Here is a 20,495-nt window from a genome sequence, read left to right on the forward strand (position 1 = left end):
AGGTTAGTAACCATGGTTATTGATCAGATGATTATTTCACCTAGGCTGTACATCATTGTTTCTCAACCGCGGTCCTCAAGTACCCTGAACAGGCCAGGTTTTTATTATAGCTGAACTAGTGCACAGATGAAATAATCAGCTGTGTGATAGCAAGTTAGCAACCACTGTGTCACTGTGTGATCAGCTGATTACTTCACCTGTGCACTGCTTCAGATATAATAAAAACCTGGCCTGTTGTGGGCACTTGAGGACCGCGGTTAAGAAACACTGTGGTACATAATATGTACACGGTAACTGGAGAAAAGAACATACAACATTTTGGAGGGCCCTTAGCTAAAACACTCCCACAGTATATACATGATTTTTATAATTATGTACAAAATATTCTCTTTTGTAAAATTCCAAGTATATATAATGAAGAAAACAAAAGACAATCCCTAGATATCTCGTCTTTCTCAGATTTAACATTTATTTTACAAAAAGAAAACCAGGCAAGGAATAATTTAGCCTTACCAACATTACACCTTTGATTAATGTTTTTTTTCTTTTTTCTTTATATACTTAAAAAATGACATGGGACACAAGAAAGTAGAAATAAATAGTTTCTTTTTATATAAACAATGAGTGGCCAGCTTTGTAGCTTATAACAGTCCAGATGCCCCAGAAGATTCTGGTTCTGTTGGTAATGTTATTCCTGTTTAAGTCTCTACGAATGACACGAAGCTAGGCAGGTGCGCATCAGATGTCTGCCATCATATCCCTAAAGAGAGGTCTGGGATTTAAAGTGTTAAAAGACAAAGCAAAAAGGTACAGAAATGAGCTTGCCCAGACTATACGATCCTCCAAAGCTTTCGCAACATCTCACAACCTCTAGGCTTGAAACGGATGTGTGTATATGTATATATATATATATATATATATATATATATATATATATATATATATATTTCACTACTTCAACAGTATGGGGGAAAAAAACTTTATAGTTAAATGTAATAAAACAAAATGTAGAAAAAGAATATAGTTTTATGTGTACATCTAAAACAAAAATAAATAAAAACCCTTTAAATAGTTCCATCATGCTGTCTTCTCCCATATCACTATTGCTCAAATGGTTTATAACTAAGGTTAATCAACAAAAGGCTGTGTGCGGAAGTAGCAGACATCATTCAAATGTTTATAACTTGTTTTTAAATTCACATAAAAGTGTACAACAGATAATAACTTAAGTTGTTTTTTTGTTTAACTTACAAACATGTAACCTGAAGTAAGGAGTGATAATACAAATTTCTATCATGCACAGTTAACAGCACTGCTTAGAAGGAAATTATACTTTTTTTGTTTCATGATTGAGAGAGTGTACACATTTAAATAACCTTCCAATTTATTTCTATCATGATATTTACTTCCTTCTCTTGGTATCTTTTGTTTATAAGCATACCTAGGAAGGCCGAAAAACATGCACTATATGACAGCAGATGTGCAGCAATTCTTTTAATAATGTTAAACATTGTGGAAACACTGCTGCTGTCCAAGTGTTCACAATTATATATAGCATTATTGGTATTGGAAAGCTTTTTTAAAAAAATGTATGCTCTATCCGAATCTTGAAAGAAAAAAAAAGAAAAAAAATGTGAGCTTTATATGCCTTTAAGCATGTTAAAAAAAAAATTGTATGGGTAAAATGCTTATGTTAAAGTGGTTTATTATAAAAATAATAAGAATTGGGATTGTAACTGACTGATCAGCAAAACTTCCACGTTATTGACGAACAGTTATGCCCCAGAAGTATAAGAACAAAAAAAAAAAAGTGAATGTTTCAGCATTGGAACATCCCTTTACTATAATACATAAAAAAGGCTTTAAAAATAACCAATGTCCCTTTAAGTAATGTATTGTTTGGTGTGTGCTGGCAGAGTAAATCTAAAAATAAAACTGTTTAATGCATGATTTTGTAAAGCACACAACGAGTGTTGCAGGGTATCTTTGTGTTGCAGTTAGACCTTTTTATATGCATGAACGGTGTCTGGCAATCCAATGCACATTAAACAAAGAACAAAAACATAAAATAAGATTTGAAAGTAGGTTCTTGCTCTCTAACGGAAAAAAATGGCTTAAAACATATAACATTCTTGTTGTATGCTACTATTGACCTCATATTTATACAGTTGAGGCACCAAAAGGTATTTCGGGAATTTTATTGAAGATGTTTACAGTTTTATTGAAAAATTGTCATTGCTGTAATTATACTGCATTGAGTAGACTATATAAATTTTCATATCAGGGCTACATCACATTGTTGTTGTAAACTTAACTTGATAAAAAGAGAGTGCTTCACTATAGTCTAAAACCAGTTTTATCCTAACTAGCTGTTAAGTTTACAAATGGAATATGATGTAGCCTGTTTGTCTACGTTGCTGATCCTAACCCTTTCACTACTAGTTAGTTTTCAGTTATCAGTTGCAAGATAAAACATGTTTTCAGATTTCTTTCCTCCATAAATACATGAGATGCTCGATGCTGCCAGTCAGATGCTCCTCCATTGTGTGCAACTAATAGACATGGATGACGCAGGTTAAGTGTAACAGACCTCAGTGTCTGAAGAAATATAATTCAAGAGATCAGATAGTTGCACAATGTTGCCTGGATGTTAAGTTTGGTACAGAAACAGACTAAAAGACCAGTTAAATGGCCTGACCAGAGTCTACGACAAGACTGATCGTAAGAAACATTCAGTAAGGGTGAGATCGGGAAGGAATACAGAAGTTTGTGAGCTGCCACTTATTTTGACAACTTGTTTTTTGTTGTTGCCTTGTCCCTGCTTGTAATAAAGGCAGCAGGGAATAAGAGAGATGAGGCTTTTTGCCAAGTCATCGATCTCTACTTGTGGAATGATGGATGTGGTGGCAACTATACCCTGGGCCAGTTCCAGGAAGGCTGAGCCAATTCCTTGCTTGAAGCTTTACTCCACACTCACCAGCTCCTTTACCAGTTTGCCAGCTGTGAATCTAAAGATCAGAGTTTCTCACCAATCAAGGTTATCTTATTTCCCTGTCACCTCAACCACATCATCGTCGTCTCGGCCATCATCCTCACTTGAACCCACGTCAGCCTCACTTGCAGGGAAGTGTCGCGATGAACCAGCATTAGATGATGATGAGTACCCAGATTGAGAAGAGAGGTAGCCAGGGAAGGCTGAGGCTGAACTATTGGTGGGGATCCCCCGGTTTAGCAGTGATGAAGGGAAGGGGGCAAACATCCTGGTTTGTGGGAGCAGGGGCTGTGAGAAAGGTAAAGGATAATTGGGTGGCAACAGATACGGAGACGCACCAGATGGGGTAGAGGTAGCGCCTGATGATGATGTTAGTAATGAGTCTGAAACCATTGGAAGGCTCATCTGGGGGTCTGGCAGCATTGAGGGTAGCTGGAAGTGGGAAGAGCCACCAGCCCCCATATATACAGAGTTTGAAGCCCGAGAAAGGCCATGGTTCATTGTAGAGGGGGGCAACCCAAAGCTGGCTGCATTGGGGTAACCCAATAATGGATAAACCTGCCTCTTGTTTGGGTGCCAGCGGCTAGATTGGCCAGAAGGCTCCTTGCGCTTCCTTGACTGCAAGTTAGGAACTTTGTTCAAACTCTGCAAAGGGATGTTCTGGGGCAACAGCTGAGGGGTTGAGTGGGAACCACGGGAAGCTGCTGCATCTGCATACTGTTGTAGCTCATTCAAAATCTCAGGACTGTCTGGGGAAAGAGGTCTGGAGGGATCTTCTGAGTTGTTGGTTGTGGGGTTTGTGGAGACGTGACGTCCATTGCTTAAATAGTGCCCAGAGGGGCCCTGGGAACCTACAGGGAAAGAGCAGCAAAATTAGTAGGGAAACTGGATCAAGAGTTAAAATCTACAGTGTTAACGTTATCTCAATAAGAAAAAGATTATCATTATTTTCTTAGAGAAACACATACCAGATGGAAACATCAAAGCAAGATTTAAAAATTCATTTTGCCTAAAAAATGTGACGTAAAAGTTTTTTAGATTAAATTGAAGTTAGAAAAATATACATTGTTTTGAATGCTTGGGAAACACCCATTAAAAAGCGTCATGGACGTTGTTTATCTTTCTTTTTTTTTGGCCAATTAGAAACAACTATAAATGATCTCCTGCAAATATCAACTAATCACTCTGCAACATACAGAAATGTCAGGGTTCAGCTTTAAATGGAATGCACTCCAGCCTCACAGGTGGGAGATGGAAACACTACAAATATATGAAAATCAGGCAAAATAAATAATGAAAGTGCACTGTTGTTAATTATGCATAATTAAACATTCTGGGCTAGATTACAAGTGGAGCGCTAATTTATCATGTATCCCTAAACGGGCAGATTTGCCCGTTTGCGGGTGCACGATAAATAACCAGCCATTACAAATGGCTGGTTATTGCTACCACCAGCTCACGGCTGAAATTAGAACTTATAAAATTAGACAGAGATCAGATCTCTGGTTAATTTTATAAATGTCCACCAAATGCCCCTAAAATCAAGTGTAATATACAATAAGCAGTTACAAGGGGATAAAGTTGACGGGTGTGGGGAGTTAGAAAGAAAAAAAAACAAAACATAATTTATGCTTACCTGATAAATGTATTTCTCTTATGATGTATCGAGTCCACGGATTCATCCTTACTTGTGGGATATTCTCCTTCCTTAAAGGAAGTGGCAAAGAGAGCACCCACAGCAGAGCTGTCTATATAGCTCCTCCCTTAGCTCCACCCCCCAGTCATTCGACCGAAGGCTAGGAAGAAAAAGGAGAAACTATAGAGTGCAGTGGTGACTAAAAGATATATACGCCTGTCTTCAATAAACAGGGCGGGTCATGGACTCGATACATCACAAGAGAAATAAATTTATCAGGTAAGCATAAATTATGTTTTCTCTTGTAAGATGTATCGAGTCCACGGATTCATCCATACTTGTGGGATACCAATACCAAAGCTTTAGGACACTGATGAAGGGAGGGACAAGACAGGTACCTTAAACGGAAGGCACCACTGCTTGTAGAACCTTTCTCCCAAAAATAGCCTCCGAAGAAGCAAAAGTATCGAATTTGAAAAATCTGGAAAAAGTATGAAGCGAAGACCAAGTCGCCGCCTTACAAATCTGTTCAACAGAAGCCTCATTTTTAAAAGCCCATGTGGAAGCCACTACGATAGTAGAATGAGCAGTAATTCTTTCAGGAGGCTGCTGGCCAGCAGTCTCATAAGCCAAATGGATGATGCTTTTCAGCCAAAAGGAAAGAGAGGTAGCCGTAGCCTTTTGACCTCTCCATTTACCAGAATAAACAACAAACAATGAAGATGTTTGACGGAAATCTTTAGTTGCTTGTAAGTAGAACTTTAAAGCACGAACCACATCAAGATTGTGCAACAGACGTTCCTTCTTTGATGAAGGATTAGGACACAGTGAAGGAACAACAATCTCCAAATTGATATTCCTATTAGAAACAACCTTAGGAAGAAACCCAGGTTTGGTACGCAAAACGACCTTATCTGCATGGAAAACAAGGTAAGGTGAGTCACACTGTAAAGCAGATAACTCAGAAACTCTTCGAGCCGAAGAGATAGCTACTAAAAACAAACCTTTCCAAGATAGAAGCTTAATATCTATGGAATGCATAGGTTCAAACGGAACCCCTTGAAGAACTTTAAGAACTAAGTTTAGGCTCCATGGAGGAGCAACAGGTTTAAATACAGGCTTGATCCTGACCAAGGTCTGACTAAATGCTTGAACGTCTGGGATATCTGCCAGACGTTTGTGTAAAAGAATAGACAAAGTAGATATTTGTCCTTTTAAGGAACTAGCTGATAATTCCTTCTCCAATCCTTCTTGGAGAAAAGACAATATTGTAGGAATCCTAATCTTACTCCATGAGTAACCCTTGGATTCACACCAATAAAAATATTTGTGCCAAATCTTATGATAAATCTTCCTGGTGACAGGCTTTCAAGCTTGAATCAGGGTATCAATGACCGACTCAGAGAAACCACGCTTTGATAGAATCAGGCGTTCAATCTCCAAACAGTCAGACGCAGAGAAATTAGATTTGGATGCGTGAATGGACCTTGGATTAGAAGGTCCTGACTCATTGGCAGAGTCCACGGTGGAACCGATGATATGTCCACTAGGTTTGCATACCAAGTCCTGCGTGGCCACGCAGGTGCTATCAGAATCACTGAAGCTCTCTCCTGCTTGATTCTGGCAACCAGACGTGGGAGGAGAGGAAACGGTGGAAATACAAAGGCCAGATTGTGGAGCAGATTTGCAAGGCTGCAACCTGGTCCTCTCTTCACACTTTTTCAAAGTTCTACAAGCAGTCAGCTTCAGAGAAACTAGATTTGGATTAAGGAAGGGCCCCTGAATCAGAAGGTCCTTCCTCAACGGAAGTCTCCAAGGTGGTAGAGATGCCATCTCCACCAAATCCACATACCAAATCCTGTGAGGCCAGGCCGGTGCTATGAGGATCACTGAAGCCCTCTCCTGTTTGATTTGAGCAATTACCCGAGGAAGAAGAGCAAACAAAGGAAAACAAGATTTATGCTTACCTGATAAATGTATTTCTCTTGTGGTGTATCCAGTCCACGGATTAATCCATTACTTGTGGGATATTCTCCTTCCCAACAGGAAGCTGCAAGAGGATCACCCACAGCAGAGCTGTCTATATAGCCCCTCCCCTAACTGCCACTACCAGTCATTCGACCGAAGACAAGCAAGAGAAAGGAGAAACTATAGGGTGCAGTGGTGACTGTAGTTTAAAAATAAAAAACACCTGCCTTAAAATGACAGGGCGGGCCGTGGACTGGATACACCACAAGAGAAATAAATTTATCAGGTAAGCATAAATTTTGTTTTCTCTTGTAAGGTGTATCCAGTCCACGGATTCATCCATTACTTGTGGGATACCAATACCAAAGCTATAGGACACGGATGAAGGGAGGGACAAGGCAGGCGCTTAAACGGAAGGCACCACTGCCTGTAAGACCTTTCTCCCAAAAATAGCCTCCGAAGAAGCAAAAGTATCAAATTTGTAGAATTTAGAAAAAGTATGAAGCGAAGATTAAGTCGCCGCTTTACAAATCTGTTCAACAGAAGCCTCATTTTTAAAAGCCCATGTGGAAGCCACCGCTCTAGTGGAATGAGCTGTAATTCTTTCAGGAGGCTGCTGGCCAGCAGTCTCATAAGATAAGCAGATTATACTTCATAACCAAAAGAAAAGAGAAGTTGCTGAAGCCTTTTGGCCTCTCCTCTGTCCAGAGTAGACAACAACAGAACTTTCCAAGATAAAACAGAACTTTCCAAGATAAAAGCTTGATATCTATGGAATGCAGAGGTTCAAACGGAACCCCTTGAAGAACTTTAAGAACTAAATTTAAACTCCATGGCGGAGCAACAGGTTTAAACACAGGCTTGATTCTAACTAAAGCCTGACAAAACGCCTGAACGTCTGGAACATCCGCCAGACGCTAGTGCAAAAGAAAAGACAGAGCAGAAATCTGTCCCTTTAAGGAACTAGCTGACAATCCCTTCTCCAATCCTTCTTGGAGAAAAGATAATATCCTAGGAATCCTGACTTTACTCCATGAGTAACCCTTGGATTCACACCAATGAAGATATTTACACCATATCTTATGACAGATTTAGATGGTTGAAAAGACCCTGAAGTAAAAGGTCCTGCCTCAGCAGCAGAGTCCATGGTGGAAGGAATGACATGTCCACCAGATCTGCATACCAAGTCCTGCGTGGCCACGCAGGTGCTATCAAAATCACTGAAGCTCTCTCCTGCTTGATCTTGGCAATCAGATGAGGGAGCAGAGGAAACGGTGGAAACACATAAGCCAGGTTGAAGGACCAAGGCGCTGCTAGAGCATCTATCAGCGCTGCCTTGGGATCCCTGGACCTGGATCCGTAACAAGGAAGCTTGGCGTTCTGACGAGACGCCATGAGATCCAGTTCTGGTTTGCCCCAAAGTAGAATCAACTGTGCAAACACCTCCGTATGGAGTTCCCACTCCCCAGGATGAAAAGTCTGCCGACTTAGAAAATCCGCCTCCCAGTTCTCTACTCCTGATATATGGATAGCTGATAGATGGCAAGAGTGAACCTCTGCCCATAGAATTATTTTTGAATCCTCCAACATTGCTAGGGAACTCCTTGTTCCCCCCTTGATGGTTGATGTAGGCTACAGTCGTGATATTGTCCGACTGAAATCTGATGAAACTGACCGCAACAAGCTGAGGCCAAGCCTGAAGAGCATTGAATATCGGTCTTAGTTCCAGAATGTTTATCGGAAGGAGTGCCTCCTCCTGAGTCCACCAGCCCTGAGCCTTCAGGGAGTTCCAGACTGCACCCCAGCCCAGAAGGCTGGCATCTGTCGTTACTATTTTCCAATCTGGCCTGCGGAAGGTCATACCCTTGGACAGATGAACCCGAGATAGCCACCAGAGAAGAGAATCCCTGGTCTCTTGATCCAGATTTAGTAGAGGGGACAAATCTGTGTAATCCCCATTCCACTGACTGAGCATGCAGAGTTGCAGCGTTCTGAGATGTAGGCGGGCAAAAGGCACTATGTCTATTGCCGCTACCATTAAGCCGATTACTTCCATACACTGAGCCACTGAAGGGCGAGAAGTAGAATAAAGAACCCGGCAGGAATTTAGAAGTTTTGACAACCTGGCCTCTGTCAGGTAAATCTTAATTTCTACAGAATCTATCAGAGTTCCTAGAAAGGAAACTCTTGTGAGAGGGGATAGAGAACTCTTTTCTTCGTTCACTTTCCACCCATGAGACCTCAGGAATGCCAGAACAATGTCTGAATTGGACCTGGCGATTTGAATATTCAACGCCTGTATCAGAATGTCGTCTAGGTAAGGGGCTACTGCTATACCCTGCGGCTAGGAGTGACCCTAGAACCTTTGTAAAGATTCTTGGTGCCGTAGCTAACCCAAAGGGAAGAGCCACAAACTGGTAATGCCTGTCTAGAAAGGCGAACCTGAGAAACCGATGATGATCTCTGTGTATCGGAATGTGAAGATAAGCATCCTTTAAGTCCACGGTAGTCATATATTGACCCTCCTGGATCATAGGTAGGATGGTTCGAATAGTCTCCATCTTGAAGGATGGGACCCTGAGAAATTTGTTTAGGATCTTGAGATCTAAGATTGGTCTGAAAGTTCCCTCTTTCTTGGGAACTACAAACAGATTTTAATAGAAGCCTTGCCCCTGTTCCTCCCTTGGAACTGGGTGGATCACTCCCATAACTAGGAGGTCTTGAACACAATGTAAGAATGCCACTCTCTTTATCTGGTTTGCAGATAATTGTGATAGATAAAATCTCCCTTTTGGGAAAGAAGCTTTGAACTCCAGAAGATATCCCTGGGACATAATTTCCAACGCCCAGGGATCCTGGACATCTCTTGCCCAAGCCTGGGCGAAGAGAGAAAGTCTGCCCCCTACTAGATCCGTTCCGGATCGGGGGCTGACCCTTCATGCTTTCCTTTGTTCCAAGCCTGGTTAGGTCTCCAGACCGGCTTGGACTGGGCAAAATTTCCCTCTTGTTTTGTATTAGAGGAAGTTGAAGCTGAGCCACTCGAAGTTTCGAAAGGAACGAAAATTAGTCTGTTTGGTCCTTAATTTGTTGGACCTATCCTGAGGAAGGGCGTGACCTTTTCCTCCAGTAATATCAGAAATGATCTCCTTCAGTCCAGGCCCGAATAGGGTCTGACCCTTGAAGGGAATGTTGAGAAGCTAAGACTTTGAAGTAACGTCAGCTGACCAGGATTTGAGTCATAGCGCCCTACGCGCCTGAATTTTTAGCCGTTAGCTTGGTTAAATGAACAACGGCGTCAGAAACAAATGAATTGGCTAGCTTAAGAGCTTTAAGCTTGTCAAGGATATCATCCAATGGGGTTTCTACCTGCAGAGCCTCTTCTAGAGACTCAAACCAGAAGGCCACAGCAGCAGTGACAGGGGCAATGCATGCAAGGGGCTGAATAATAAAACCTTGTTGAATAAAAATTTTCTTAAGGTAACCCTCTAATTTTTTGTCCATTGGATCTAGAAAAGCACAACTGTCCTCGACAGGGATAGTTGTACGCTTCGCTAGGGTAGAGACTGCTCCCTCCACCTTAGGGACCGTTTGCCACAAGTCCCGTGTAGCGGCATCTATAGGATACATCTTTTTAAAAACAGGAGGGGGAGAGAACAGTACACCTGGTCTATCCCATTCCTTAGTAATAATTTCTGAAAACCTCTTAGGTATTGGAAAAACATCAGTGTAAACAGGCACTGCATAGTATTTATCCAATTTACACAATTTCTCTGGGACTACAATGGCGTCACAGTCATCCAGAGTTCCTAAAACCTCCCTGAGCAACACGCGGAGGTGTTCAAGCTTAAATTTAAATGTAGACATATCAGAATCGGGTTGAAGTGTCTTCCCTGAGTCAGAAAAATCACCCACAGATAGAAGCTCTCCTGCTTCGGCTTCTGCTCATTGTGAGGGTATATCAGACATAGCTACTAAAGCGTCAGAGAGCTCTGAATTTGTTCTAGCCCCAGAGCTGTCTCGCTTTCCTTGTAACCCTGGCAGTTTGGACAATACCTCTGTAAGGGTATGATTCATAACTGCCGCCATGTCTTGTAAAGTATACGCAATGGGCGCGCTAGATGTACTTGGCGTACCTTGAGCGGGAGTTATAGGATCTGACACGTGGGGAGAGTTAGTCGGCATAACTTCCCCCTTGTCAATTTCCTCTGGTGATAAATCTTTTAAAGCTAGAATATGGTCTTTAAAATCTATAGTAAGATCAGTGCATTTGGTACACATTCTAAGAGGGGGTTCCACAATGGCTTCTAAACATAATGAACAAGGAGTTTCCACTATGTCAGACATGTTTAACAGACTAGTAATGAGACCAGCAAGCTTGGAAAACACTTTAATTAATGTGAAAAAGCAGAATATAAAAACGGTACTGTGCCTTTAAGGGAAAAAAAAACAAACACAAAAACTGCAAAACAGTGAAAAAAAAGCAGTTAACTCTACAAAATTTTTACAGTGTGTAAAATAGACTAAAATAGCATTGCACCCACTTGCAAATGGATGATTAACCTCTCAGGATCGAAAACAAAGCAGAAAAACTGTAAAACCGTTATAACAGTCACAAGCAAACTGCCACAGCTCTACTGTGGTCCTACCTGCCCATAAAACGACTTTTGTAGGCACAAAAACCCTTTACAGAGGTCCAATATGTCAGGGGACTCCTTCAGGGAAGCTGGATGTCTCAGAATGTAAAAACTACTGCGCAATTAGAGTGCGAAAATAGGCCCCTCCCACCATGCACTCAAAGTGAAAGGGCCATAAATAACTACTCCTAGGAGAAATCTAGTCAGCCATGTGGAAAACTAGGCCCCAAATAAAGATTTATCACCCTCAGTAAAAAACGTTTTTTATATATCATGCAAACGTTTTACATACTAAGTAATAAGAGCAAGTAACATGAATATTACCCTTTACTGCAAGCATGATCCCAGTCGTTTGTTAAATCACTGTAATCAGGCTTACCTTAAATATATCAGGCACTGTCAGCATTTTCTAGACCTTATCATCTCTCTAGAAAAAAATATACTGAACATACCTCAGAGCAGTTAATTCTGCAGGCCGTTCCCCCAGCTGAAGTTTTCCCATACTCTTCAGTTATGTGTGAGAACAGCAGTGGACCTTAGTTACAAACTGCTAAGATCATCAAAAACCTCAGGCAAAACTCTTCTTCTAATTTCTGCCTGAGGTAAAAACAGTACAACGCCGGTACCGTTTAAAAATAACAAACTTTTGATTGAAGATAAACTACACTAATTCACCACATCTCTCTTGATACTTCCTTTCTTGTCGAGAGCTGTAAGAGAATGACTGGTAGTGGCAGTTAGGGGAGGGGCTATATAGACAGCTCTGCTGTGGGTGATCCTCTTGCAGCTTCCTGTTGGGAAGGAGAATATCCCACAAGTAATGGATGAATCCGTGGACTGGATACACCTTACAAGAGAAATAGGTATGCTAGACCCAAGGTCCAAGGGACCGTCAGAGCATCTATTAGTTCCGCCTGGGGGTCCCTGTACCTCGACCCGTATCTCGGGAGCTTGGCATTCTGACGGGACGCCATGAAATCCAATTCCAGTTGACCCTACTTGAGAATTATATTTGAGAACACTTCCGGATGGAGTTCTCACTCCCCCGAATGAAAAGTCTGCCTGCTCAGAAAATCCGCCTCCCAATTGTCCACCCCTGGGATGTGGATCGCAGATAGGCAACAAGAATGGGCTTCTGCCCACTGGATTATTTTGGCTATCTCTGTCATCGCTAAGGAACTCCTCGTTCCTCCTTGATGATTGATGTAAGCCACTGAAGTTATGTTGTCCGACTGGGAACCTGATAAATCGGAGAGAGGCTAACTGGGGCCAGGCCAGAAGAGCATTAAAGATTGCCCTCAGTTCTAGAATGTTTATAGGAAGAACAGACTCTGACTGAGTCCAAACTCCCTGTGCTTGAGAGAACCCCAGACTTCTCCCCACCCTAGAAGGCTGGTGTCTGTTGTCACAATCACCGAAGATGGTCTACGAAAGCAGGTTCCCTGGGAGAGATGATCCAGAGACAACCACCATTGAAGAGAGTCCCTTGTCTCCTGTTCCAGAGTTATTCGAGGAGACAAGTCTGCATAATCTCCGTTCCATTGCCTGAGCATGCTTAACTGCAGAGGTCTGAGATGGAAACGAGCAAACGGGATGATGTCCATTGTCGCCACCATCAGCCCTATTAACTCCATGCACTGAGCCACTGACGGCCGAGGAGTGGACTGAAGGACTCGGCAAGTATCGATAATCTTTGATTTCCTGACTTCTGTCAGAAAAATCTTCATGGACAAGAAGTCTATTATGGTTACCAGAAAAGTGACTCTTGTGCCTGGAACTAGGGAACTCTTTCCCAAATTTACCTTCCACCCATGAGTTCTAAGGAAAGATAACACTATGTCGATGTGGGATCTTGCTTGTTGAAAAGATGGCACCTGGACTAGAATGTCATCCAGATATGGGCGCCACCCCTATGCCCTGTGACCAAAGTACCGTCAACAGAGACCCCAGAACCTTTTCTTGGAGCAGTGGCCAGGCCGAAAGGAAGAGCCACGAACTGGAAGTGTTTGTCCTGGAAGGCAAATCTTAGGAACTTGTGATGATCCCTGTGAAAAGGGACATGTAGGTATGCGTCCTTTAAATCAACAGTTGTCATGAATTGACCCTCCTGGATTAAGGGACGAATGGAACGAATAGTTTCCATCTTGAAGGACGGAATCCTGAGAAATTTGTTTAGACTCTTTAGATCTAAAATTGGTCTGAAGGTTACTTCCTTTTTGGGAACCACGAACAGATTGGAATAAAAACCCTGACCCGGTTCCTGTACTGGGACGGGAACAATCACTCCCAGGGCAGAGAGGTCTCTTACACAATGTTAGAACGCCTCTCTTTTTGTCTAGTCTGCAGATAATCTTGAAAGAAGAAAACTACATTTATGCTTACCTGATAAATTGCTTTCTTTTACGATATGATGAGTCCACGGATTTCATCCTTACTTGTGGGATATTAACCTCCTGCTAACAGGAAGTGGCAAAGAGCACCACAGCAGAGCTGTATATATAGCCCCTCCCTTCCCCTCCATCTCCAGTCATTCAGCCGAAGGAGATAAGAAGAGAAAAGGAAAGGCTAAAAAGGTGCAGAGGTGACTGAAGTTTACAAAAAATATAAAGAAAAACTGTCTTAAAAAGAACAGGGTGGGCTGTGGACTTGTCATATCGTAAAATAAAGTAATTTATCAGGTAAGCATAAATTTAGTTTTCTTTTACAAAGATCTGACAAGTCCACGGATTTCATCCTTACTTGTGGGAAACCAATACCAAAGCAATAGGACACGGATGAAAGGGAGGGACAAGACAGGAACCGAAACGGAAGGCACCACTGCTTGAAGAACCCTTCTCCCAAAGATAGCCTCAGAAGAAGCAAAAGTATCAAATTTGGAAAATTTGGAAAAAGTGTGAAGGGACGATCAAGTCGCAGCCTTACAAATCTGTTCAACAGATGCATCGTTTTTAAAAGCCCATGTGGAAGCCACAGCCCAAGTACAATGAGCCGTAATTCTTTCAGGAGGCTACTGTCCAGCAGTCTCATATGCCAGACGGATGATACTTCTCAGCCAAACAGAAAGAGAGGCAGCCGTAGCTTTCTGACCCCTACGCTTTCCAGAATAAACAATGAATAATGAAGATGACTGACGGAAATCCTTAGTTGCCTGTAAGTAAAACTAAGGCACGGACCCCGTCCAAGTAATGCAACAGACACTCCTTCTTAGAAGAAGGATTAGGACACAAGGATGGAACAACAATTTCCTGATTAATATTCTTATTCGAAACAACCTTAGGAAGAAAACCAGGTTTGGTACGTAAAACCACCTTATCAGAATGAAATATGAGATAAGGTGAATCACACTGTAACGCTGAAAGCTCAGAAACTCTTTGAGCAGAAGAAAAAGCAACCAAAAACAGAACTTTCCAAGATAACAGTTTAATATCTATGGAATGCAGAGGTTCAAACGGAACCCCTTGCAAAACTCGAAGAACTACATTCAAACTCCAGGGAGGAGTAATAGGTCTAAATACAGGCTTAATTATAGATAGAGCCTGACAAAAAGACTAAACATCTGGTACATTTGCCAAACGTTTGACGAAGCTGAAATTTGTCCCTTTAAGGAACTCGCTGATAAACCTTTCTCCAATCCTTCTTGGAGAAAAGACAGAATCCTAGGAATCCTAACTTTACTCCATGAGTAACCCTTGGATTCACACCAATAAAGATATTTACGCCATATCTTATGATAGATTTTTCTAGTGACAGGCTTTCTAGCCTGTATCAAAGTATTGACAACTGAATCAGAGAATCCTCGCTTCGATAAAATCAAGCGTTCAATCTCCACACAGTCAGCTGCAGAGAAATTAGATTTGGATGTTGGAAATGACCTTGAATGAGAAGGTCCTGTCTCAATGGAAGTTTCCACGGTGGTAGAAGACATGTCCACTAGATCCGCATACCAAGTCCTGCGTGGCCACGCAGGCGCTATCAGGATCACTGAAGCTCTCTCCTGTTTCATTCAAGCAATCACACGTGGGAGGAGAGGAAACAGCGGAAACACATAAGCTAGGCCTGAGGATCCCTTGACCGGGATCTGTATCTTGGAAGCTTCGCATTCTGTTGGGATGCCATCAAATCCAATTCCGGTCTGCCCCATCTGAGAATCAATGAGGCAAATACCTCCGGGTGAAGTTCCCACTGCCCTGGATGAAAAGTCTGTCAACTTAGAAAATCTGCTTCCCAGTTCTCTACTCCTAGGATGTAGATCGCTGACAGATGACAAGAGTGGGCCTCCGCCCAACTGATTTTCTTGGATACCTCTATCATCGCTAAGGAACTCCTTGTTCCCCCCCTGATGATTGACATATGCCACAGTCATGATATTGTCCGACTGGAATCTGATGAATTTGGCCGAAGCCAACTAAGGCCACGCCTGGAGCGCATTGAATATTGCTCTCAATTCCAGAATATTTATTGGAAGAAAAGTCTCAACTTGAGTCCAAGCACCCTGAGCCTTCAGGGAGTTCCAAACTACACCCCAGCCCAGAAGGCTGGCATCTGTTGTCACTATCACCCACGAGGGTCTGCGGAAACAAGTCCCTTGGGACAGATGATCCGGCGACAACCACCAAAGAAGAGAGTTTCTGGTCTCTTGATCCAGATTTATTCGAGGAGATAAATCCGCATAATCCCCATTCCACTGTCCGAGCATGCACAGTTGCAGTGGTCTGAGATAAAAGCGAGCTAACGGAACGATGTCCATTGCCGCTACCATTAATCCAATTACTTCCATACACTGAGCCACTGATGGCCGAGGAATGGACTGAAGTGCTCAGCAAGTATTTAGAATCTTTGATTTTCTGACCTCCATCAAAAATATTTTCATGGCTACCGAGTCTATCAGAGTTCCCAAGAAAGGAACCCTTGTCTGTGGAACAAGTGAACTCTTCTCTATGTTCACCTTTCAACCGTGAGTTCTCAGAAAGGACAACACTGTGTCCGTGTGAGACTTTGTCAGATGATATGTTGACGCCTGAATCAGAATATCGTCCAGATAAGGTGTCACCGCTATTCCTTGCGGTATGAGAACCGCCAAAAGAGACCCTAGAACCTTTGTGAAGATTCGGCGTGCTGTGGCCAACCCGAAAGGAAGAGCCAACAACTGATCATGTTTGTCCAAGAAGGTAAACCTTAGAAACCGATGATGATCCTTGTGGATTGGAATATGAAGGTAAGCATCCTTCAAATCCACGGTAGTCATATATTGACCCTCCTGGATTATTGGTAAAATTGTTCGTATTGTCTCCATCTTGAATGATGGAACTCTTAGAAATTTGTTTAGACACTTGAGATCTAAAATGGGTCTGAACGTTCCCTCTTTTTTGGGAACCACAAATAGGTTTGAGTAAAACCCCTGTCCCTGTTCCAATTTTGGAACTGGACAAATTACTCCCATAGTAGAAAGGTCTTTTACACAACGTAAGAACGCCTCTCTTTTTATCTGGTTTGCAGATAACTTTGAAAGATTAAATCTCCCTCTTGGAAGAAAGTCCTTGAATTCCAATTGATAACCGTGGGTCACTATTTCTAGTGCCCAGGGATCCTGAACATCTCTTGCCCAAGCCTGAGCAAAGAAAGAGAGTCTGCCCCCTACTAGATCCAGTCCCGGATCGGGGGCCGCCCCTTCATGCTGTTTTAGGAGCAGAAGCGGGCTTTTTGGATTGTTTACCCTTATTCCAGTTCTGATTAGGTCTCCAGACTGACTTAGATTGGGTAAAATTCCCTTCCTGCTTTGAGGAAGAAGAAGCGGGGGGGGGTCCTCCTTTAAAGTTCTGAAAGGAACAAAAATTATTCTGTTTAACCCTCATTTTAACCAACTTATCCTGAGGTAGGGTATGGCCTTTACCTCCTGTAATATCAGAAATGATTTCCTTCAATTCTGGCCCAAAAAGGGTCTTACCTTTAAAGGGAATAGCTAAAAGCTTATGTTTTGATGACACATCAGCAGACCAAGATTTGAGCCACAATGCTCTACGTGCTAAAATAGCAAATCCTGCATTTTTTGCTGCTACTTTAGCAATTTGAAAAGCGGCATCAGTAATAAGAGAATTAGCTAGCTTAAGAGCCTTAATTCTATCTAAGATGTCATCTAATAGAGTCTCAACCTTAAAGGATTACTTTCTGTTATAATTTTTAAGCTAAACAACTAACATATTAAAGTTAATAAACATTAATTAAAACCTACTGACCTATATTTTCTCCAAAACGAAGTTTCATAACGTTCTAAAAGTTATATCTTTTATTCACCGATGATGTCACGTTATCCTGCCCACTATTTTCAGCACTGCATGTTCAAAATACTTAAACCAATAACTTTGTGTTTAAAGCGCCATTTTGAAACCTAGGTATTGTAAACGGATTGGTACAGAGCAAAGGATACCCACGGAGTGGGCTTGGAAAACAATTAAATTTGCAGACAAGATTTCTGATATACGGTAGAGATATGTTAATGAAATGCTATTGATAAAAAGCATATTTGGGGTAGTTAGTTAGTAACAGGCATAGAAAATATTTACTTACAGTGGCCCTTTAAGAGACTCTTCTAGAGCCTCAAACCAAAAAGCTGCTGCAGTAGTTACTGGAACAATGCAAGCCCTAGGTTGTAAAAGAAACCCCTGATTAACAAATAATTTCTTTAGAAGACCCTCTAATTTCTTATCCATAGGGTCTTTGAAAGCACAACTATCCTCAATGGGTATAGTAGTACGCTTAGCTAGGGTAGATATAGCTCCCTCTACCGTAGGGACCGTTTGCCACGAGTCCCGAATGGTATCTGATATGGGAAACATTTTCTTAAAATTAGGAGGGGGAGAAAACGGTAAACCTGGTCTATCCCATTCCTTTCTAATAATTTCCGAAATTCTCTAAGGAACCGGAAAAACATCAGTGTAAGTAGGTACTTCTAGATATTTATCCATTTTACACAATTTCTCTGGAGGAATCACAATAGGGTCACAATCATCCAGAGTCGCTAAAAACCTCCCTAAGTAACAGGCGGAGGTGTTCAAGCTTAAATTTAAATGACATAGCATTCGAATCTGTCTGAGGTAAAACATTCCCTGAATCAGAAATTTCACCCCAGACAGTAATTCCCTGATCCCCAACTCAGAAAACTGTGAGGGAACACCGGAAATAGCTAATAAAGCATCAGAGGATTCAGTATTTACATTAATACCTGACCTACTGCGTTTACCCTGCAATACTGGTAACTTAGACAATACCTCTGTAAGGGTAGTTGACATAACTGCAGCCATCTCCTGCAGAGTAAAGGAATTAGACGCACTAGAAGTACTTGGCGTCGCTTGTGTGGGCGATAAAGGTTGTGACACTTGGGGAGAATTGGATGGCATATCCTGATTCTCTTCAGACTGAGAATCATCCTTAGGCACACTTTCTTTATTTAAAATATGCTTTTTACATTGTAAGGCCCTTTCAGTAAAAGAGTTACACAATGTTAGAGGGGGTTGCACAATAGCTTCTAAACACATATAACAATGAAAATCCTCAATGTCAGACATGTTGAACAGACTAGTAATACCACAAAAGTCGTTTAAACACTTAATTATTGCATAAAATAAATATTTGAAAAAAACGTGTACTGTGCCTTTAAGAAAAGAAAAAGTGAACAATTTTTCCAAAATGCTCAATTGACGTTAAATTAACTCCAAATTTAACTAAAGATCGTTGGTTAATCAAAAAATTACTGCACCCAGAAGCAAGGGCAGAAATAAGGCTTTAAAGTACTTATATCAACAACTAGTCAAAAAATAGATAAACATACCCTCTGCACCTCGCCACAGCTCTGCTGTGGCGCCTACCTGCCCCCAGGGTACTTCGAAACAAGTTTCCAACCCTTCAGACCAGCTACACAGTCCAGGAGCCACCGGAGTTACTGCTTGCTGCTGCTTAGCCTGAAGGAAGTGCGCATCTGAGCGTGCAAAAATAAGCCCCGCCCCTTAAGGTCAAATGCCGGAGAGTAGGCCCAAACACAATCGCATGGGAATGCGGTTTTGCACCAAAGTAAATGTACAGTATACAACCCCTCAAACCATAAACAAAGAAGTTAAAATGCCAACAATAAAAAACGTAACATCGTTTTTTCATTGTCTCCCATGTCACATTGCCCAATAAAGTCAACCAATGATAAATATAGGGACTCCAGTAATACCCCTCTTAATAATTAGGATTACTGCTTACCCCATTCCCATACAGGGAAATAATGCCAGCCAGTTCTGATACACCAAGTCTCCTCAGAAAAAAGGCTGCACCTATCTTAATGCTGCTTGTAGCATGAAACCGGTCTGCACACTGAAGATGTCTCATGGTTACCTTCAGAAGTCTTGTGGGAACCAGCATGGATCTTAGTTACAACTGCTAAGATCATCAACCTCAGGGCAGAAATCTTCTTCTATATCCCCCTGAGGAAAATAGTACGCACCGGTACCATTTAAAATAAAAAACTTCTTGATTGAAGAAACTAAAACTAACACCTCACTTTACCATGTCTTCCTAGTATATCACAGGCAACGAGAATGACTGGAGGTGGAGGGGAAGGGAGGGGCTATATATACAGCTCTGCTGTGGTGCTCTTTGCCACTTCCTGTTAGCAAGAGGTTAATATCCCACAAGTAAGGATGAAATCCGTGGACTCGTCCTATCTTTGTAAAAGAAACCTGCCTGTATCCCTGAGACACTATTGCTATTGCCCAGGGATCCTGAACGTCCCGAACCCAAGCCTGAATAAAAAAGGAAAGTCTGCCCCCTAACAGATCCGGTCCCGTATTGGGGGCATGCCCTTCATGCTGTTTTGGATTCAATAGCAGGCTTCTTGGATTGTTTACCTTTGTTCCAAGACTGGTTGGGTCTCCATGTAGGCGTAGATTGTACCTGCTTAGAGGAGGAAGAGGAAGAATTTCCCTTGAAATTTCGAAAGGAATGAAAATTGCTTGTCGTCCTTTTTGTTTGTTTCTCTTATCCTGAGGAAGGAGTTGAACTTTACCTCCCGTGATATCAGATATAATTTCCGTCAGGCCAGGTCCAAACAAGGTCTTCCCCTTTTAAGGAATCGCTAGGAGCTTAGACTTAGATGACACGTCCGCAGACCAATGTTTTAAACCATAAGGCTCTGCGGGCTAGGACAGAGAAACCCGAACTCTTAGCTGCCAGTTTAATAATCTGAAGGTAAGTGTCCGTAATAAAAGCATTAGCTAGCTTCAGAGCT

General features: G+C 41.9%; 1 protein-coding gene across 1 annotated transcript in view; it reads right to left on the reverse strand.

Moving 5' to 3' along the window:
- Window positions 1–444: 444 nt before the first annotated feature.
- Window positions 445–20,495, reverse strand: part of RAD54L2 (RAD54 like 2) — a 197,215-nt gene continuing 177,164 nt past the window's right edge. The window contains exon 14 of the mRNA XM_053689399.1: window positions 445–3,843. Coding sequence (XP_053545374.1) covers window positions 3,044–3,843 — 800 coding nt within the window. The 3' untranslated portion in view covers window positions 445–3,043. The remainder of the gene's footprint in view (window positions 3,844–20,495) is intronic.

The sequence above is a fragment of the Bombina bombina genome, chromosome 7, assembly GCF_027579735.1.
Source record: "Bombina bombina isolate aBomBom1 chromosome 7, aBomBom1.pri, whole genome shotgun sequence".
NCBI lineage: Eukaryota > Metazoa > Chordata > Amphibia > Anura > Bombinatoridae > Bombina > Bombina bombina.